Source organism: Drosophila sechellia, chromosome 3L (genome assembly GCF_004382195.2).
Source record: "Drosophila sechellia strain sech25 chromosome 3L, ASM438219v1, whole genome shotgun sequence".
Classification (NCBI taxonomy): Eukaryota; Metazoa; Arthropoda; class Insecta; order Diptera; family Drosophilidae; genus Drosophila; species Drosophila sechellia.
Window position 1 is genome coordinate 5,652,994 of NC_045951.1, and position 21,743 is coordinate 5,674,736.

General features: G+C 44.5%; 3 protein-coding genes across 16 annotated transcripts in view; 2 read left to right on the forward strand and 1 right to left on the reverse strand.

The window, feature by feature from the left end:
* The window catches only part of LOC6610901, an 80,999-nt gene extending 71,495 nt beyond the window's left edge, over positions 1 to 9,504 (forward strand). For 6 of the 12 annotated variants that reach the window (XM_032719603.1, XM_032719604.1, XM_032719602.1 and 3 more), the window contains 2 exons: positions 175 to 278; positions 6,392 to 9,504. In XM_032719603.1, coding sequence (XP_032575494.1) covers positions 175 to 278; positions 6,392 to 6,477 — 190 coding nt within the window. In that variant the 3' untranslated portion in view covers positions 6,478 to 9,504. The other 6 variants (XM_032719593.1, XM_032719594.1, XM_032719597.1 and 3 more) reach the window with 3 other exon arrangements.
* A 525-nt stretch (positions 9,505 to 10,029) lies between these two features.
* On the reverse strand, positions 10,030 to 12,057 carry LOC6610903 (dnaJ protein homolog 1). The gene is made up of 2 exons (XM_032719605.1): positions 11,772 to 12,057; positions 10,030 to 11,520 (listed from the first exon to the last, which is right to left on the reverse strand). Exon 2 carries the CDS (start codon positions 11,511 to 11,513, stop codon positions 10,455 to 10,457), a length of 1,059 nt encoding a protein of 352 aa, XP_032575496.1. The 5' UTR covers positions 11,514 to 11,520; positions 11,772 to 12,057; the 3' UTR covers positions 10,030 to 10,454.
* Positions 12,058 to 12,885: 828 nt separating this feature from the next.
* On the forward strand, positions 12,886 to 21,355 carry LOC6610904 (ubiquitin carboxyl-terminal hydrolase 47). 3 transcript variants are annotated; one of them, XM_032720101.1, is made up of 11 exons: positions 12,886 to 13,135; positions 16,040 to 16,268; positions 16,331 to 16,955; positions 17,010 to 17,985; positions 18,051 to 18,438; positions 18,498 to 19,415; positions 19,473 to 20,453; positions 20,518 to 20,644; positions 20,703 to 20,773; positions 20,834 to 20,967; positions 21,030 to 21,355. In XM_032720101.1, the coding sequence occupies exons 2-11, from the start codon at positions 16,080 to 16,082 to the stop codon at positions 21,238 to 21,240; spliced, it is 4,620 nt and encodes a 1,539-aa protein (XP_032575992.1). In that variant the 5' UTR covers positions 12,886 to 13,135; positions 16,040 to 16,079; the 3' UTR covers positions 21,241 to 21,355. The 3 variants fall into 3 exon arrangements, with proteins under 3 accessions (XP_032575992.1, XP_002035466.1, XP_032575991.1); XM_002035430.2 differs by having other exon boundaries at positions 16,331 to 17,985; XM_032720100.1 differs by lacking the exon at positions 12,886 to 13,135 and adding an exon at positions 14,058 to 14,136 and having other exon boundaries at positions 16,331 to 17,985.
* Positions 21,356 to 21,743: the final 388 nt, after the last annotated feature.

The following is a 21,743-nucleotide window of genomic DNA, read 5'->3' on the forward strand; positions in this document are numbered from 1 at the left end:
AAGGGGACTTAAATTCTTATTCATAACTTGCGTTTAATCCAGTCAGTCTGAGAATATACACCGAAAGTGATAGTTTCTCGGAGTATGCTCGACTATTGCTTGACCCTGTGAACTTATCCCTTTCTCTTACTGCTCGACCCGCATCTCTGACACACGATATGTGCAATCCTGCAGCACCACATCGACGCTCTCGGTGGGCAGCACCGGCAGCCAGGCGCGCCTCATTCAATCGTCGCATCCGCCGGCCAGTTACCAGCCGGTGCTGATGAAGGACCTAGGTAAGCCCAGCCCGGATGAATCGGAGCTCGAGTCGGAGTCGGAGGTGCATGCCGCCCAGGTGGCGGCCTCCTTTAACTTAAGTCTAGGTAGTAGTGGTAGCTTATTCGCCTCTGATGCCAGAGATAATCAGACACAGTCCCGCACCCAATCCCAAACCCACTCCCTGCATCCCTCACCTCGTCAGTCGCCGCGTCAATCGCCGCGACAGTCCCCCAAGCAGGATATCGAGGTGATTGAGATCTTCGAGAGCGAGGCGGAACGACTGGCCGCTTCCCAGCAGGTGGCCGTCGTCCACCAGCACCCGGCGGACCAGGCCAGGGAATCCGGGCATAAACAGCGACGTGACCGAGACCGTAACCCAACTGAGACGGACGCCACAGCCCGGTTTATGGACAAGCATTTGAGTGACCTCGAGCAGGAGAACTTGGCCGATGGCACCTGTGACATTGTGGCCTACATGGAGAGCCTGCGCGAGAAGGCCTTCGATCCGCAGGATCTGGCCGAAGATACTGGCGATCAGCAGCAGAATGACTCTAGCCTCTCGCCGGAGCCACAGACCATAGTGGAGAATACACAGCAGACCGTGGTGGTGGATATTGAGTCGCCCTCTCGGCCAGCCACTGAATCAGATAGCACTGGCAACACAACCGGGCCCTCGGAAAGATCGGGAGATGAAACGGAGGAGGAGGCCACCACCAGTTCGTTGGCCTCGCATATCGTGGTGATTGACAAGAAGGTGGACAAGATCTTCAAGGCCAAGTCACCAGAGCGTCCAGCTTCCACCAAAGTCAAAGGTGGTAGAAGGCAGATATATATATCGCCAGATCGGTGCAAGTCTCAGGGTAGTTCCCCAGTAAGGATTATTAAGATTAAGTCACCTCGCACCAGTTTGAGTGACCAGGGCAAACGGTTGAGTGTATGCTCCTCCAGGGACAACTCACAGGATCGCCTGTCGGCCGGCCGACGGACACCGAGTCCTCGCCGCTCCTCCGAAGGCGGTGGCATATTGAAGCACACCACAGGACCGGCTTCTGGTATCCTGAAGCCACCATCCAGTCCAGCCAAGTCGAAGAGTCCGGATCGGAGCTGCCTCAAAAAGGGCGGACCATCGCATGTTTGCAGCGTGGAGACTCTATCGCCAAGGGCTTCACCCAGAGGCAGTATGGATCACCTGTCGTCCGATCGCGGTATGACCAGCAGTTCCTGTCTGCGCCACTCCCCTCGCAGCAGCTTCGATAGCCACGGTGAGTCGGATCACAACTTGGATGTGCCACATGGCAGTCGTAAGAGGAGTATGTCTGCCCACGGCAGCTTTGAGACGGGCACCCGGCCAAGGGCCCAGGAAACCTATCAGTATTATCCAGTGTATGACAACCAGACCTGCAGTGATCACTATGTGGCTGCCGCACCAACTGGGCGATATGGTGGCGGCCCTAGTAGCAGGAGCAGGCTAAGCAAATCCCTGGAGCGTTCTACTTCCAGGGATAGCACCACCACTAGCAGCTCCTATGGTCACAGAGCATATGGGGTTTCCCCGGACCGTAACTACGTGGTCTTCAGTTCCGGGCCACTGCGATCGCAGTCCGCTGAGAATACCTTCTCCTCGCAGCCCATATACGATCCCTTGCCCCGTCATCCACCACAACCACTGCATCAGCCGCCGATGCACCACCAACAACAGCAGCAGCAGCAACAGCAATATATGAGCTATGTCCCCGAGATGGGAGGATACACTGGCTGCCAGCACGATCCGCAGGGTGGCTACCAGCTCAGCTCGTCGGCACCGGAGTACACCACATGCATCGACTGTCTGTACCAGAAGAGACCCTCCTAGCATAAGTCCCGCGTGCGGCAGAGTCGCACGCGGAAGAAGACGCCACGCGGAATGGTGGTGGTCAGTGCGCAGCCGACGGCCACCGGGGGAATAGGATTCGTGCCCGAGATGGGCTCCTCCGAGGCACCCGGCGGTTGTGTGGACTGTCACGACTACTTCGAGATCCATGTGTAAGGGAACTCCGCCACTCAAGGACCTCCACTAAAAGACCTCCACTATTTTGAAACCAAAGATAACAGACGAACAACCCGAAATGCCTCAAACAAACTAATTTTAACCGAACTCAGCTCACATATACGTAAACTCACAATGCAAACTATAAACGAAAGTAATCAAATACCGAACACGAACTTCCAACACAAGGGATTGAAATCAAAATAAAGACCTACCCTACAGGTTATATACAATCTACTTACTAGAAAACCACGAGCATAGGTAATAGAAGCAAGGCACTCTTGAAACTAGATGAAAATAGCTCCAACGTTACCATAACCAATCGAAGTCCCCATTCCTCGTATTTGTTGTGTAAGTGTTAGCCGTAAGTCACCGAACCTGAGCGTAGCTAGCTCTTTTAGCGCAGCATATGTAGTTCATACCGAAAACTAATCAAAGGTTAAAACGAAAGGTGGCGAAAGGTTGCATAATGGGTGTGTGCCACCGTTTTGCAGTTAATTATTTAAGTTGCAGCCGAGTTGGGCGCGAACATTTCGGCGTGATTTACACACTCGCCCACATTCACTCACTCAAGCCAACCACCCACCCACCCACACGCATTAACGAACAAAATGGCGGAAGTTCCGCTCGCCTCGGGTGGCAAGTAGAAATATTACGTATACGCCGCGTTGCACACACAATACTCAAGTGCCGTAATTACGAGGGCAAACAACAGAAAAGAGCAGTAGTAGCTAGGGCAGAAGCAGCAGCAGCAGCAACAACTAAAACTAAAGTTGAAATTCATACTCGCACTCAAGTAAACTATGTACTAAGAGACAGGCAGACAAACAAATGGCAAACTCAACTTGAAACACATATAGATGGGGAAATAAGACAGCCAAGAGCCAGGAGCAGATTCAAAACGAAAAGACACCGAGCACAGCTAAAAAGTTCGGCAAAAAGTTCGCCAGCTAACTAACTATTAGCTATGTGGAAACTGTGTCACTTCCGTAAATGAAATCAAAAATTTTTAATTACCCATCTGGCGACATGGATCTGCTACTGAGCTGGGCTTTGGGTCGAATCGAAGGCCAACATTCCAGGGGTTAACATAAAATATACCTAACAAGAGTTTACCTATCGATATGGGGATTATTTACATAAAGGACAAAAAGGACAACTAGCAGAAAACAAAATCAAACATTAGTTAGTTAGAAAATTGTGCCAATTTGCACGTTTGTGCTATATCGGGCATCGGTGTGTGTACCAATAATGTTGTGACAAATAATTTGCATATATGCATATGGTTTTTATATGATTTTTATAGGTTTTTTATAGATATAAACAAATATACATGCATATACAAACTCGACGGGCAAATCGAATGAAGCATTTTCCGCATGGATTTTCCACCACTTCCGTTTCACATTCCAATTAAATCAGCATATTTAAAGCATACAATAAAAGGGATACAAATCAAAATGGGAATGTATTCAGAGAATGATAATCGTAAGTCGTACCTCAATGTTCAGTAATGGGTAATCATATTATACATATATGTACACTTAGGTAGCTCTGGAAATACGCATATATATATATATATATCCTCCCTTTTCGAGGCGCTGGTCGGAAAATCCTATTCGATTTTCCGATCCAAGCCGCCAACTCTCGACTAAATATATAGAAAACGGTTAAGATCAAACAAATTTCAGGTTGTTGTAACGAGAATTCAAAGCAGTATAGAAAAAGCGAAGTCAGAATCAGAATATCTAAGTTTAAGCTACAAGAACATTTACAGTTTACAGTTTACACTGGGCTTCACAGCAGCAAAATCAAAACAAGAAATGATAACAAATATTCATCGTAAATGTGGCATATACATACATATATACAGCAGCATATACGGACAGCATAAATGTTAAACGAAACTAAAAACTGGAGCTCTCGAAATCCAAAAAATACGCGAAAATAAATGCAAACTAAATAAAGATAAAACAAACATCAAATTTAACCGATAATCCCTGTGTGTGCACAACCCACACACGGCCAAACACACTGAAATCCACTAAACAAATAATCGAAAAATCAACACACTAAATGCAAACTTCAAAATCAAATTCGTAAAAACCAAAACTAAAGCGAGCCCCTACGTACATAACTAATATTGGCAACTAACTAAAACTAAGCTAACTAAACCAACGCAATTAACGAACTGCCCCATGAGTTTAAAGTAAATACATAAAGTACGCAAAAGTAAATAAGTATAAAAGAACAGCGACAAGTAGAGGACACCCATACATACACTATGTAGTCTATGCACCGATTTCCTGGCCCATCCAAAGAAAATCCTCTCTCGATTCAAGAAAACATACCCTCGATTAGTTATGCATTTAAGTTCGTTTAGTAGTTGCTTAGCAGGTAAGTGCGATATTAATTTGTAATTAGGCACACGAACGATGAGTACTTGAATTGAATTAGTAATTAAACAATTTAACGGGTGATATTTCATTTTGTCTACACACAATTATCTCAAAGATAACTAAAATCCCCAAAAAAAACATGGAAAATTGACTCGAATAATGTTGAACTCAGTTAGACATAGCACATACACTTAGTCGTAACTCTTAAGTCGGAGATGGAGTTGGAGATATAAGTATTAGGCATGTTAAGTTAATAGGTATTACTACCCGCCCATTCGATGCATTTGTGTGTATCTCTTTATAGCGTATCTGTGTATCTGTTGTGTCTGTTACAAACACTTGATATTATTAGTTGGCATCGCTTGATTAACAAACAACTAACCAACCGAAATTCGAATCGAAATCAATGAACTTTGCAAGTTTCCCCCACTTCAATTTGAACGTTTTGCATTTTCTCTATCAATATCACGACTAATGGACAGAGTGTGCCGAAGATCTAATGCCAAATCTTGTACTGCTGAATGCCATGCCAACCGAAAGAGAGCAATGCCAAGTCCATTATAATCGATCTATGTATATATATATATTTATCTAACTATATATGTCTTATGGTTACACACACCAGCCCCACCAACTCAACTCAACTCAACTCAATTCAACTCCTCACCACCCCCCAAAAATCCAGAATCCAGTATTCAGAATTTATTCGGCATTTTTTCACACATTGAAACGCAATTATTTTCCAGAAATTTAATTTTCTGTTTTCCGTACAACTTTTTGTGTGCCAAAGCTAAACAAAATGAAATTGAATTGAATTTTATGAAACTCTCATCTATGCACAACTTTATCCATCATTTTTGAATCACGCTCTTGACTTTTGCATCTGGAAAACTAATTTCCAAATTAGCAAGTGGGTTAACTGAAATGCGAAACAATTTCAATTTCACCACTTACACTACCATAATTTTCCAAATTATAAACACCCCATTCTCCACCCGCATAAATATGTACACCAAATTCTCGCTATCATTTTGCAAATAAAATTGGACTCCTTTAATGAAGACACACACGAGAAACAGAAGAGGCAGAACGGAAAATGTTGGCATAAAATGCAAAACTTTTGATCGAAAATTGGAAAAATTGCCTAGTCTTAACTGAAGCTCTTTACAAAAAAACAAGAAGCTAAACTCTGCAAACGAGAAAATGAACCAAGCGATGTCAACATTTTAGCCAACACAACTCCCTCTCTATTCAAAGAACCCCCAATCGCAAATATTAGTTATTAGTTGGATTAGCTGTTAATCACTCCCACTACCCAGTCCCCGTCTCCCAAAAACTATATCAAGTAGAGAAACCAGCCGCTTGAAGTAGTGCTCATTATACATTATACAATAATTAGTTTTGCTTATATTTTTTAACCGACAAATTTTGCTTGCATGCTTTTTAAATCCGAATTGGCCACCATTTACTTATTCAAATCTGTTCGACACAATTGTATATAACCAAATGGAGGCGCTACCCTCCGCCCACTTGCTCTTTCTAACTCTTTCGATCTCTAAATCTATATTTTCTATCTGACAAAAAAAAGAAGAAAAATAAAAACCAAAACTACAAATTAAGTTCTGCAAAACCGAAAAGAAAATATTTCATAATTTTTCATATATGGTTTCCATTGTATCTTTTCTTTTCTTTCATTTAATTGTAGGGTCCCCGGTGTGGAAACCACGAGACATGATAAATTTAGGCACAGATCCACAGTCAACAACCCGCAAAGACGATGTGAAAAATTAAATCAGAAAAAGCAAAGCAAAACATTTAGTATCAAGCTAAGCAAGCATAAGAACTCTTAATCCACAACTTCAAATCCTCTGTTCGATTTCTCAGTTTTACCTAATCAAGTGTAAGGCAACGGCAACAGAAACAGCTAAAAGCAAAAGCAAAGCAAAAGCAGAAAGCAGAAAGCAAAAGCAGAATGCAAACAGCAGAAGCAACAGTTCAAAGTTCAAAGCAGGCGAGCAGGCGAACCCAAAAGCATTTTTCAAGCTCAATTCTGCGACATGAAGATGCATTGAATCACCAGTGTTTGGTGAATGGATGTGATTGTTTTTTGAAGAATGCTTGGCTTCGGTTTGCTTTCGCTCTTTTTTAATGGATAAAACATCGAAGAGTTTTTGTCATTTTTTACGTTTGCGTTTTTTAAACGGGAAAAGCACCACGAAAAGGATGTCACAGATCCTTTTTAGAAAGAGAGAAACGAAAAAAGAAACGGAACAAAACCTAAAGCATAAATGAAAACCAAAAGAGAAGACTTTCATTTATATTGATTGTATTTAAAGTGCAAAACATATAATAAAAGCATAATTAAAGCAAAGGATTTTGAGCAGATTTAATATGAACTAAGTGAACAGATTTAACAAGATTAAGAAATACGAGAACAAATTCAAATGCATTTGTCGCTGAAAAGACTTGAAAGTAAATTTCGATTTAAATACATTTATTGAGGACAAGACGAAGAAGCAGCTGTCAAAGCGACGAGGAGGGAAACCCGTAAACAAATTGCAACCATAGTATTTAGGCTTAGAGAATTTAAATTATAAAAGAAAACAAAACACAAAAAACAAAAAACAAACGAAGACCCCAGATAATTGCAACAAAATATAAGAAAACAGAAGAAACAAAAGTCAAATGCAAAGTAAGCAAAACCAAAGGGTTGAATGAAAAACATTTTAGCCAATTAAGCCACACACACACACACAAACTGAAGCAAATCAACACACTCGTAATCGTAATGAGAAAATTTAAATGAAAACACAGCAATGAAAATGTTTAGTTCGTAGGAAGTACACTGAAAAAATACATAAAGATACCATACAAAATCCACATACACATAAACGAAAAATAGCAAAAATTTAGTCAAAATGTTAAATGGTAAACTAAAAGAAACCAAAATAATAATAACGAAGCAAACGATTCCATGCAATTAAATTGGGCTCCCAGCCTCCACAAAGAATCCAATCAGCAAATACAAGCAAAAAAAAATTAACTCAAAGCAAACTCAACACGTTAAAGCGGGCAAACATTAAATTAAACTATAAAGCTATGCAAAGAAAACCAAATAAATGAAAGTACATAAGCATAAAAAAGCAAGACAGACCCAAAAAAAAAGACAACACCTTCTAGCAGAATTACAATAACAATTAAGAACTTCACTTTGAACACGCTAATCGATATATCGATATATCGATAAGGGCAGCCTATTCCCAGCCCAAAAAAATCCCATAGACAAAGGCACAGTTTTCGAGAACTCGATTAAAAGGATACTTTTGATTTTCCTACGTCTCAATACCCTATGGTTTTCAAAGTAGGACGAATTTTTAGCAAGAAGATGCAAATATATAGTCGAATACAATGAAAAAATTCTACCAGATGCGAAATAATAATTAATTGGTTGTGAATGCAGCTTGGATGTTAATTCGATTCAGGAACAATGAAATCCCCAATTGCTGAACGTTTGTTTATTCTTCTGCACGCACACAGCAGTGTGCGTGCGAGTGGCGATTTTCTTTTTTTTTCAGTGTACTTGCAGTTGCATTGCTCACACTCATTCATTTTGTACCCCCCAACCCCCCCTCAGAAAAACGTCATAAACTCATTAAACCATATAGCAACAAATCGAAACATAATGAAAACATTTTTTAGGTTTCCAATCAAATTGAATTAAATATACAAAAATAAACTCGAATTAAACAATGAGAAAAACTAAGAAAAACGTAATAATTGAAACTACAGACCATAGAAAGCTATATGATGTGGAGTAAATAGAAATTCTAAATGTATACAACAGTCTAATGATAGATCTTTATCGATCGCATCGTCGATGCGGAAGATTATGAGGATGAATGCTAATCAAACACGGGACAAAACAAGGAGAAATTTACCAAATACCAAATCACAACATTTTAACATAATTTTTACAGTTTGTATAAGTTCGACAGAGGCAACGTACATAAATAATAATTATAATGATTAACAATAAAAGCCAGCGGTCAGTTGGAAGACTTTAGCGAAATGAAATAGTTAAATTATGAAACTCATTTGATGGCGAATGAAATGGTGGCGTGAAACTTTTTGTACGCATTTGACTATTTTTAAAGCATTTTTATTAAATATATATACATACATAGTCACTATTATACGAATGTTTGAGAGCCAAACGATGTACTCATTTAATTAAGTTCACGTGCACACAATGCACTGGAATCTCTTTTAACAAATTGTTATCGGATATTTGATTTGTTTGAGCGTATTGTTAGTTATATGTACATGTATCTCTTATCAAACTTTCCTTTCGACAAGCGAACGAGGCAGCAGGAAAAACGAGGGTAACAATTGCATATTAAATACAATTTATAAGTCAGCCACACACACACACTCAAACCAAATTCGAAACAGAAATTAATAGCAAAATGCAGCAGCATTGGAAACAAATGTTTCCATTTACGAATGGACAACGCAGACAGCAACATTGAAATTCAATTTTTATTGTAAACCTAATTAGCAGCTGCAACAAGAAGAACAAAAATATATTACAACAAAAACGAACATGCAATGGATGTTAATACTTTTTGAGAACGAGAAAAAAAACAAATATGCAACAGTAAAGAAAGTAAAAAGAAATACACAATGATTATACAATTGCAAATGCAACTTAACACTCAACCTAAGGATAGTGAAAATGTGTGACAAATGATTAAATTACGAAATCCTTTTGAAGTGAAAACAAATTAAAATAAAATGTGAAATTTAAAATGAAACCAACATGGAATTGCTTTTCATTGGTTCTCTTTTGGGCATTTGGGGATTTCAGGTTTAGAAAAACGATTTTAAGCTACGATTTTATTTTGAATTTCATCTTTTCACTCGACGTTTTAAAAATACGTTTCCAGTGATGCCAGATGGTTTGTGAAATGTAAGTTACGTTCTATTCACGATAGGTGGCGTGTTGCCCTCTGGAACTGTACACATGCGGAGACTTTTGAATTGTTTGGCGCGCATAACTAGCAAGTATTTTTAAAATAAAAAAAATTGACAGAAATACAAGTTGTTTTTGGCTGCACATGATCGCCACCACGTGAAGTCTAGCAATTTCCACAATGCTTGCAACCCACTGACCCAGAAACGACACTTGATGTGTGTATAAGTAAGTTTTATTGTTAAACATAATATAATTGGTACTAAAACGTACTATGTCCTACGACGTACAAATCTATAATTGTTATTCTAACTGATGTAACCTCCCCGTGTTGGAATGCCGAACATGTGCTTTGCTTGAAAAATGATTGGTTACTTTAAATTTATAATACCTCTTTTATTTCATAGTTTGTTTTTGGACTATTAAATATAAGATGTTGAGGCACCGATCCATGTGGCGGTAAACAAAACAAGTTATGGAATTTGTGTATACTAGGGTAATGTTAAATAGCTAATAGTCGATCAGTCTCCAACACGAAACGGGTTACACGGGCTGCTGTTTGTGTAAGTGTGTGTGTGTTGTTCTCTTTCCTAATCTTTTCCAACGCTTGCATCCTCGGCCAATATCTACAGCTGTTCGCTTGGCACACTCACTAACTTGGGGCTACAATTGGTTAGGCTAAGGTGTCTTACGAGTACGTACGGTAAACTAAATATAGGCCTTAACTAAAGTGATAACAATTATATGTGTGTGTGTGTGTGTGTGTGTGTGTGTGTTTGTGAGTGTATGTGTCTGCCTAGTTGGGCAGCAGCTCGGACAGCTGATTCTGCAGGCTGGGTGCCAGTGCGTCGGGAAACTTGATGTCGAAGGACACGATCAGATCGCCGCGCCTCGATGGCTCCTTGGGCACGGGCAGACCCAGTCCGTTGATCCGGCGCGTTGTGGTGGGCTTGATGATCTCGTGGTTCGGGTTCACCTGTATCCTGCTGCCCTGCAGCGTGGGCACACTGACCAGTGCTCCGCACAAGGCCTGCTTCAGACTGATCTGGGCTGTGTACTTTAGATCGATGCCCTCGCGTTTGAACAGCGCATGCGGTTTGTCGCGTATGATGAAGACGATGTCGGCTGGCGTCTTGTTTGGCGCCGAATCACCCTCTTGGGCGAAGGTAATCTTGGTGCCGGCCTTCCAGCCTGGCTTCACTGTGATTCTCAGCACCTTCTCCTCCTTGAACGGTCCATTGCTTCCGGTGGCCATGCGTGAGATTTTCATCTTCTTTATACATCCCTTGTCCACTTCCTCTAGCGACACGTACAGATCATGCTCGATGGGCGGATCCTGTTGCTGCTGGCGCTTTCGACTGGGTGCCTGTGCATTGAATGACTGCGAACGGAAGGCTCCAGCCATAGGATTGCCAGGGAAGGAGGCAAACATATCGTCGCCGCCAATGTTCATGAAGATCTCGTTGGTATTGCCGCCCTGACCCTGACCAGCAAACATGTTATCGCCGCCGGTAAAGAAGGCTTCAAACGGATTCGACGATCCAAAGAACTGGGCAAAGGTGGCCCTCGGATCGCCGTGGAACTGGTAAGTGTACGCTCCCGGCTGAACGCCGCCATCTGGTCCCGGCTGTCCGCCCTTCAGTCCATCCTCACCGTGTTTGTCGAAGATGTCGCGCTTCTTTTTGTCCGACAGCACCTCGTACGCCTCGGCGATCTCCTTGAAGCGCTCCTCCGCCTGCGGGCTCTTGTTCTTGTCGGGATGGTATTTGAGTGCCAGTTTGCGGTAGGCCTTCTTGATCTCATCGTCGCTGGCCTTGCGGTCGATGCCCAGAATCTTGTAGAAGTCTTTACCCATCTCTCAGCTGAAAATATAGGGGAAAAGCGAACGAACGAACGCTATAGATTAGAATGAATACTGAATACTGATTGCCAGCTTGCTGGGTTGGGTTGGCGATGGAAAGTGCTAGAAGCACAGCACAGTTGTGCAACTGCCGTGTTTTCATGCGAGTGACGTATATAGTCACCCACTAAAGAGAGCTTTTCACCCGATGTGCTGCCTTCAGCAGATCAGATCGATGCGCCCACATGTGGCAATATGTCCAACGAAACTTACCTCAAATGTATGCGATTGTCTGGGAAACCGTAAAAGTCCAAAAATCCAAGTGGAAAAGTGCAAAATGCAGAGGCAATGTGCAATTGTTGGTATTGTTCACTGTTTATTCACACTATTTATATTTTCACGGGGCAATGTTCTTTAAATATTTATGAGTTTCGTCTCTTTCTCGCAATTGATTCAATTGTTCTTTTTCGCTTTTTTCTTTATCCACCGAATGTGGCTTGCGCACTAAAAACACACTCTACTTTCGAGTTGCTTTCTCTTCAAAATTTTGTTTGATAATGAGCGGGATTCGTGCGTCAACCTCATTTTATAGGTTCGCACTCGTCTCCGTCGAAATTTCTGGATGCTTCTCGGTTTTTAGGGTTGTATCTCGAAAACGTTTGACTGCGAATGTCAATATCGATATGCTTATCGATAGCTGGCGATGTTTCAAGCACTGTGCACTGTTATTAAATCGCTCATCGTTTACATAAATTTGCGCATGTTGATGGCGGTGACTCTTATTTATATGCTTCTTTGATTGCGAATGCGTGACTGTAAACGACGTGGGAAAAAGTTAGTAAACTATCGGTTCTGGAATGATTCGTGAAAGTCCTCGAATTCCTAGTTATAGATCGATCTATTTTTGGGGATATATATTTTGATATCCTAAAGGGATTCTCTACAATTGCTTAAAAACACTCAGAAACATAAACAAAATAAAATATTTATTTTAACTAGAAAAAAACCGTTGACGAGGTAAGCATATTATAAAAAGATAGAAAAGTGATGGAGAAATTTGCACTTATATTGTTCAACTAAATAATTTATAATCGAAAGATCAGGAGAAATTAATAAATAATAATAAATAATCTTTATATGATATATAATATAATACATACGACAGGTGTGGAATAATGTGATGTTTAAAAAATGTACTTAAAAGCTAACATTTTAATAATAACAATTTATTTGAATTCTTAGTTTAATATTCAAGCCAACTTATAAGTAATTTAGAAAAGTAACTGAAAGTAAAAATAAAAAAATTTTTTAAGCCCTGCCAGTGTGGCCGTAGGACGCAGACTTGGCCATTGCCGCTGCAAGGCGTTTAGTATTTTGCAGTCAGCGGCGTGCAGTCACACCGGAACGAGCAAGTCTGGCAAAACAGCCGAACGGAGCAACAAAAAACAATTGTAAAAATGACCCGTCGAGGCTCGTTGTAAGCGAATTTCGAGCGCAGTCAGGACGCAGGAGCAGCCAAGCAGGTCGGGATTAGGACCGGAGCAGCAGGATCATCGGGCGAGCAGAGCCGCAACCCACACTAACACACAAACGCAGCCGTATACCGCAGTATTTCCATACACACACACACACTTTAGGTGAGTGAGACGGAGGTACACACACAGAGAGAAGAAAACAAGGCGCCCCACGAATTTTTGCGACATATGGACGCGCCTCGCTAAGGACTAATTTGCCAGCGCGAAGGACATGCATTTGGGGCCACTTTTTGGGCCAAACTCCGGCCGACATATGCGTGTCACGTTTTACTGTCAAAGCCTTGACCGATCGCCCCGCCCACCGTTCACCTCCCCATCGCTGGAAGTATTGCGCAAACGAATGTGACCCTTAACCCTTGCCCTCCCCCCCTCCGCAAAGAATATCCTTTGGCATGGCGCCTGTTCAAAGGATGTCCTACTGCATTAATGCAGCATTGTAGCAGCGACGGCAGACCCATAAAAATAGTCATTCATTCCCGCAAATAGAGAGCTGGCACATCCAAGAGAGCAAACGGTCGACATTAATAGCACTTTCGCTGTAAACCCAAACATATCGCCTATATTCATTGAGTAATCCGTCTAGGTTCTCGGGCCTAAAACGTTCCCCCTAGTGAAATACCCGCCCACTGCATTGTGCGGCGATAATCGTTATCAGTTGCAACTCGTGAGTGGTCATTGATATTCGCAAAAGGCAACTGCACAAACTTAAATTGTTATTAGACCCCTGATGGCAACCCAGTCAATTGCTCCCCATTATCCTGTTATTTGTTTAGAACTAGTGGCTTTGGTGCTGTTCCAATCTTTATTCAAGTTCGTAGAGTGTTGGTGTATATTTCTTATCGCATCCCGAAGCTATAGAGGCTATATAAAAGTAATGTTTTCCTATCGAAGATAGGATTTTTATAGTGCAACCCGTCGAGAACTTAGCACGTAGCTCGCTTCGACAAAGATCGGGCGCCAGATCGGGTGGTGGATCTTCGGATCGCAATCGGCATCGGCATCGGCATCCTAAGCGGCCAGTACACGCGTGAACTATGCCGTGCGTTGACGGTGCGGTCTTCTAGTTCGGAAAGATTTCGGTACACTCAGATCAGACACAGACGGTAAAACTCATCAAAATCCGTTGCATATATAGACCACCGATATGTACACACTTATTCACACAACATTGGAAGCTCCAATTAAAGTTGTGCGACGCCTAAGAATAGAAGGCATTTCGTAATGGAGATTTTGTGTTCGAGAATGCATTATATGATCGGGAATCGAGAATCCTACAATTTCCGGCACCCAGCAGCAGTCATATCTCAGTCATCTCATGGCTTTTGTAGATCACATAGATTTCGCAGTACCCAAATAGTTCAAAAATAGCACAAATATATGCGAGCATGACTGTGCCCCTCCCGCCGTCCCCCTTTGGTTTGTGTATATAGCATAGATAACTCGCGATATCGGTTTCTGTAATACCCGACCAACACAAACATTGACCAAAAGATCATCGTCATCATGTAAATATTGAGTGGAATGGATGGGGCCAATGTGTTGAAAGTGCCTGACCATTCTGATGAATATGATAGACACATTCGACCAGTCTGTGCGCTTCTCTGAATCTCTGAATATCTCAAAAACCTTCGCATTCACAAATAGCCAGATATACGCGTATTCAAGACGCTCCCAAAGCTGTCTTATATCTTGCTCCTCCACTCGCCTGTGTGCTTTTTCCGACCGCTCCGATATGTCGTTGTGTCGCCGCCGACAGTTTTTATTTTTAGCAGCATCTTATTTTGATTTTGTGCTGGCCGACGTGTATTAGCATTTTTGGATCCGCATCTCACTCGCTCCCTTGCCGGGCAATGCGGTTTGTGTTTGGACCATCCAACATGTGTTTGAACGGCCAACTGCAGCGCATTCACATCGCGCACCGTGGATGTGCATCCTCCATTCGGAGGAGACCCAAAATATCTTGGCTGGCTGGCTGTCTGTTTTGTGGTTATTTCGGTGCAGCGAATTGGAAAAACATTGCAAATACCCCGGCCGCAATTGCTTGCGACACTCAATTAAATGCTGAGCAATACGAATCGATAGAAATTATTGCCAAGATAGTTAGATACAATTGACAGGCGAATCGATGCTTTTTTTGACTGCATATTGTGGAGTAGATCAATCGCTTTTCGCCTAATATTCAGCATCTGCTTTCCTTAAATCTGTCGAGTTCTACAAATGTTTCTAGAATAATTCGCAGTTTCTCGCTTATATCCGATAAGTATAAATTTGTACATATGGATGTGTCCACCGCCCACTTGCAATATGCGCACTGCCGAATTGGAGGCGCCAGATATTCGTTCGTATAATAGCCACCACTTCCGTTACAGAGTCTTGCGGGGAGCCACAAAGAAAGCCAGCCAGAAAGAAACATGGAGCGACATTTGCACTGAAATTTATGCATTCGGTACGCCCGACGGTGATAGCTATGGTCATGATGATGATGATGACGTTGGTAGCCCATTGGAGGCAAATAATAATTCCCGTAGCATCCTCCGGAGGCAACTGATGGTCGGTTGTTTACGAAATTCCGCTGCGCGTTAGTCACGACGTCGATTTCGGGGGGCAGTCGATGCTCGATTGTGTGTACGTGCTATATGTGTATATCTATCTATATATATTTGTACGGCAACTGGTGCTGGACCGTACAAATAAGGCGCGAAAAGCAAACCCGGAGCACGTCAATATCTGCGGCTGCGGGAGGCGGACGGAATCTTCTTGGTTTCTGCCGCTTTATTCGCGAATGGGGTCGAAAACAAGAAGATTTCGCAGTAATTTGGGGCTGGGCATCTCTTCCTTATTTACTATGGGGCAAGAAGCATCGTCATGTCCAGGAACTTGGCCCCGCCGGAGACGTCAAAGGTGTCGTGTCACCTTGTTAATTCTAAAATAAGGAAATTAAAAAAAAGGAAACTCCAGACAAAATTCATAAGTAAAGCCAACGTTTCGCTTACAATCTATTTGCAGGGTTTTCTCCACCATCACTTGATTATTCCGAAGCCTGGCCATGACGGACAAGGAGAGCGAGCAGTGCACCGTCTCGGTCTTTGACCAGACACCCGGCTCGGAGCAAAAGAAGATCAACGTAGTGGTCCGCTCCCACTTCACTGTGAAACGCGTGATTGACCTTATCGGCACGCAGTTCTCGTACGGAAAGTTCGAGCTGTTGCTGCAGCCACACGATAACAAGGATCTGGTAAAAAGATCTGTACATATAGAGGTTCTAATAAAATGCTAATGGAAACCCTTCTTCTTTAGGTCAATCTGAATGCCCTGGAATCTCAGCTGATGTACGAAGTGGCTGGATTTGAGCCCCAGCTGAAGAATCACTTGATCCTGCTGCCCTCCGACAGTTGGGATGGCGACGTGACCAAACGCTTTGAGTTACCCATTAAAAGAGTGGTAGTCAAAAAGGTTATGAAGTCGGACGGCGAGAAGGCCAAGAGTCCTGCCACCGGCGAGAAGAAGAAACGCGTAGTTGGCGAGAAAACGAAAAAGAAGCCAGCTTCGGGAGCTTCCTCTCCAAGCAAGACAAAAACGACGTGTGAGGACTCTTTGGCTAAGACCAGCATCAGTTCGGAATCAAGTCCCGAAAAGACTTCCAAGATCAAGACTACTGAAGCACAGATTTCCAAGCCCGGTTTGGAAAAAGCTCCCAGGGCTAGCCCTGAAGAATGCCCCGAGCTGTCTACAGAGATAAGCTCTAAAAACCCTTCTTCTGAGAGTCCTGTGGCCAAAAAAACGGCCAAGGTCACCTCCAAGCCGGCCCTAGAGTTGCTGAGTCCAATTAAGCCGGCATCACCCATCAAAGAGTTGGACTGCGAACCCGTAGACACTCTAAGCAAGCAACAGCTCTCTGAGCAACTGCAGCTGTATCCACAAGGTAGAAACCTAATCTCACCGGTGGACGATGCTCCTTCAGATCTTTTCATCTCAGATGCTGAACAATTGTCGGACGACGACCTGGCACTAGGAGCATCTGCTAGTCCGACAATGCTGGGACCTGGATACGATTACGGAGCTCCGACCGGTGACTCGGACGCCGAGGGTGGGACCGGAGTGGCAGACCCATCTACAACTGGAACAGACGATGGTACGTACCCGGCTCTGTCAAACTTCTATCGTCGAAAGTATGGAGGCGATTCATGGCAGAGATCATGGGAGAGAGTCAACACACCGGCTGCGGACTTCGTGTCCTCAGCCACCACAGAAACTGAGGCAGAGGCACGGCAAACGAGCGTGGGTCCCAGGGGATATGTTGGTTTGGTCAACCAAGCCATGACGTGCTATCTAAACAGCTTGCTGCAGGCACTCTTTATGACACCCGAGTTCAGAAATGCTCTTTACCGCTGGGAGTTCGACAATGACAACGAGGCCAAGAACATACCATACCAACTGCAAAAGCTCTTCCTCAACTTGCAGACCTCGCCCAAAACGGCGGTAGAAACCACTGACCTGACCCGCAGCTTTGGGTGGGACTCGACGGAGGCCTGGCAGCAGCACGATATCCAGGAACTGTGCCGAGTTATGTTCGACGCTCTGGAGCACAAATTCAAGAACACTAAGCAGGCAAATCTCATCTCTAACCTGTACGAGGGCAAGATGAACGATTACGTCAAGTGCTTGGAGTGCAATACTGAGAAGACGCGCGAGGACACCTTCCTAGATATCCCGCTCCCTGTGCGGCCCTTTGGAAGCAGCTCCGCATACGGCAGCATCGAGGAAGCTCTGCGCGCCTTCGTCCAGCCAGAAACGCTCGATGGCAATAACCAGTATCTGTGTGAGAAGTGCAAGAAGAAATGCGACGCCCACAAGGGACTGCACTTTAAGTCCTTTCCCTACATCCTCACGCTGCACCTTAAACGCTTCGACTTTGACTACCAGACCATGCACCGCATCAAATTAAACGACAGGTGAGTCTCTTTGCAATAATCCATAATCCACAAAAATTTAATTCTATTCTGGCCCTCTATTTCAGAGTGACCTTCCCTCAGACGCTCAACCTGAACACGTTCATTAACCGAAGTGGAAACAGCGGTGAGCAAAACTCTCAGCTCAACGGCACCGTGGACGATTGCAGCACGGCGGATAGTGGATCCGCCATGGAGGACGATAATTTGAGCAGCGGCGTGGTGACCACAGCGAGCTCTAGTCAGCACGAAAACGATCTGAACGACGAGGATGAGGGCATCGACATGAGCAGCAGCACCAGCAAGAGCGCAAAGCAGGGATCCGGTCCGTATATCTACGAACTGTTCGCCATCATGATCCATTCGGGCAGCGCTTCCGGTGGCCACTACTATGCTTATATTAAGGACTTCGACAACAACGAGTGGTTCTGTTTTAACGATCAGAACGTGACTAGTGTAGGTGTTTGCAATGCATTCATAACTTATGAAAATATTGAACGACTATCTATCCGTAGATCACCCAAGAGGACATCCAACGTTCGTTTGGCGGACCCAACGGGAGCTATTACTCCAGTGCCTATACCTCCAGCACCAATGCATACATGTTGATGTACCGGCAGGTGGATCCCAAAAGAAACGAGCTGGTCGCCAAGGTGGCCGACTTTCCTGAGCATATCAGAACGTTGCTACCAAAGCTGCACTCGGAGGAGGAGACGCGCGTGTCCCGCCTGGGCAGGCATATCACGGTTACGGACTTGGCTCTACCGGATTTGTACAAGCCACGCGTCTACTTCTATAATCCCTCCCTGAAGAAGATGAAGATTACGAGAGTGTACGTATCGCAGAGTTTCAACATCAACCTGGTTCTCATGTCGGCCTATGAGATGTTGAATGTGGAACAGTTCGCGCCGCTTTCCCGCTGTCGCTTGGTGGCTTACAACTCCTCGATGGATACGATTATCCAGTCCCTGGAGAGTTGCACAGACCCAGCTTTGACCGAACTGCGCGCGGCTCAGAACTACAGTCTGGACTTCCTGCTGGAGTACCGGGCTGAGGACCAAGAGTTTGAGGTCTATCCGCCGGACGGCATTACGTGGTATGTGTTTAAGGTAGATCTATCGACCATGGCGATGGACGGTCCCTTCCTGGTTTACTCAGCAGCGCGGGAGCGGGAAGCCAGCGACGTCCTTCGCCGCTCGATCGCCCTCCGTTTGCACATTAGCGAGCAGCAGTTCCTACTCGCCACGGTGCGCGGCACGGTGCCGAAGGCTTTCGTGGCCTACGATCCCCATCCGTCGCCGGAGGCCCTTCAACACCTCCAGAACATGGCCAACACCCAGTTTAAGTCCATAACATACTTCTACTTGAACGTGCCCAACACGGACGCCGCCACCCTTGAGATGCTGGGTGTGCCCACCGTTGAGTCAAACGAGGTAGGTTTTTCAGCTATTGGGTTTCTAACAAAGGTTCATTTTTGGCGGTCCTTTCAGTGCGCCAGCGGAGGTGATGTAGTGGATGCTGCAATGATGAATGGCGTGGCACCTGGTCACATGTCATCCAGCAACGACTGCGATTGGAGGCGCTACAAGCGAGATATATTGGAACCCATGTCCCAACCCAGTCCCAGCCACGGCCACGAGTCCAACTCGGAGGACAGCAGTCTGAGCGACGGAGACCGAACTCTGGTGGAGACGGACAACATTGCACATCGCGGTGGAGGCGACAGCCAAGTCAGTTCGACCAGTCACTCGCCGCAGCTGTCTAGTCCGGAGGACGAAGCCGCCTCACACGATGCCATGATGCGCGTTCATGCCTACTGCAATGGAAACGGCAGTTATGCGGCGGCCGATGTGGTGGATCCCCTGCTCCTGCCCACCAGCACCAACCACTTCTTCTACGCTACAAAGGTCGAGTGCGTGGATGTGGTTGGCACCGGTTCCAGTTCTGATCACCAGTCCGACGAAGAGGCTCAGCTGCGTAAGCCCACGCGGGCCTATAAGCTGCTGGTGGGCACACACATGCGAATGGGGGCCTTTAAGAAACACATCGAGCAGCTGATCCAAGTGCCCGCCGCCCACTTTAAACTGCAGCGGAAGCACGATAATAATCTGTCGAACAACCAGAACAACTCGTTGGTACATCTCATAGAAGGCGAAACACTGACGGTTGAGTTGGGTAAGACGCTGGAGGCGGACGAGTTCAAGGCCAAGATTCACTTTCTGCGACTGGCGGACATTGATAACGAGACATCTAAACTGCCTTGCGTATGCGAGTGGGTCTACAATGCCAACACCACGGCGGAGCAGGCCAAGAAAGAACTGGTGGCCAAGCTGCATCGCATAGACGCCAAGTACGCCACACTGTTGGTGCAAAACTGTCGCATCTGGCTGAAGGGCGGACGTATTCCCATCAAGATTCTGTCCGACGATGAAACGCTCTACTGCGACATGCGCTCCAGCATAGCAGCAGAGGTGGGTTCCCCTGTCTCTGTGATAAGAAAAAAACTTAACTTGAATGTATATCACACCATTTCAGTTCATTGTGCAAGAGTGCGAGGAGGGAGTGAACCCGCAGCCCAAGGACGATTCTCTGACTTTATTTGTAAGGCGGTGGTGTCCGGCTAAACTTGAGTTTGGAAAGTTCCAAGAAATCACTTTGGACCGTAAGTTTAATCTGTATATTGACCTGTAAGCAGTAAATCGAACTCGTATCTTTTGCAGAGGACAGCGAAATCAGACTTTCATTATCACAGATCAGCGACATTACAATAGACAAACTGAGCTATATGAAGGTTCGTAAAATTGCGTTCCACTGGGTATATTGATCTAAATTGCATTGGTCTTTTCTGCAGTTGAACAGCAACTTCCCCTGCACAAGCATATCAGCGTTAAGCGTTAACGAGTCCAGCAGTTGGTACTCCGTGCCCACCACCCTGGACAAATATCCGCTTAATAGCACACAGACAGGAAACATCTACCTGTACAAGTAAGCGTGGAGCAAGCGGCAGTGGTATATTAAGTTCCTAGACTAACTAATGCATTCAACAGAGATAGGACGGTACCTGCGCGAGAGCTGACGCTGGAGGAGCGACGCCTGATGAACGTCAAGGAGAAGGCACGACTGGATCGGGTGGGCTGCGTGTCCACCACGCGGTATGCGCAGCGCCGGGAACGTGCCTTGAAGATATACCTGGACTCCCCCGAGAAGTCGAGCAACGTGACCGCCTCCGCACCGATGGATGTGCATGTCAATAATTAGTCTGGCGAGTAGGAAACAGTCGCGGCGATCATAACAAAAAAAAAAAAAGTACACCAAACCATGTATGTAAGCAACGGCAGACCATTAAATCCCAGATCCTCATTTAAACAGCGGACACATATCTTTGTCGTCTGCAAGTGCTGCTCGTGTTTTCTATACTTCATCCGCAGCAATTGCGTTTTTTGTTGTTCTTTATTTTGTTTGACGCAAGGGAAGAGGTCAGCGAGTTGGGCAAAGACGCCGTAAACGGCATCGAATTGGTCTGGTCTTGGATCTGGGATGGACAACTGGGGTGGCCAAGTGGGCGCAGCACTAAGTGACGTTTAACATAACGAAGTTATTCTTGCAACTTTCGTAATACAAGAGTTCAAAGATGAGACTGTAAAATTTAACATAAAAAACGCAAGAAATCTAAATTACAAATTGTATAATGTGAATGTGAACATCAAAACTAAATTAAACGTATAAAATAAACACAACTCTCAAGTGCATTTATTAGAATG

Bases quoted from the DNA above. Each gene is read 5' to 3' on its own strand.
- LOC6610903 (XM_032719605.1), bottom strand. From the start codon at position 11,513: ATGGGTAAAGACTTCTACAAGATTCTGGGCATCGACCGCAAGGCCAGC.
- LOC6610904 (XM_002035430.2), top strand. From the start codon at position 16,080: ATGACGGACAAGGAGAGCGAGCAGTGCACCGTCTCGGTCTTTGACCAG. The intron at 18,439-18,497 runs GTAGGTGTTTGC...ATCTATCCGTAG, and splicing joins ACGATCAGAACGTGACTAGT to ATCACCCAAGAGGACATCCA. The intron at 20,454-20,517 runs GTGGGTTCCCCT...ACACCATTTCAG, and splicing joins GCTCCAGCATAGCAGCAGAG to TTCATTGTGCAAGAGTGCGA.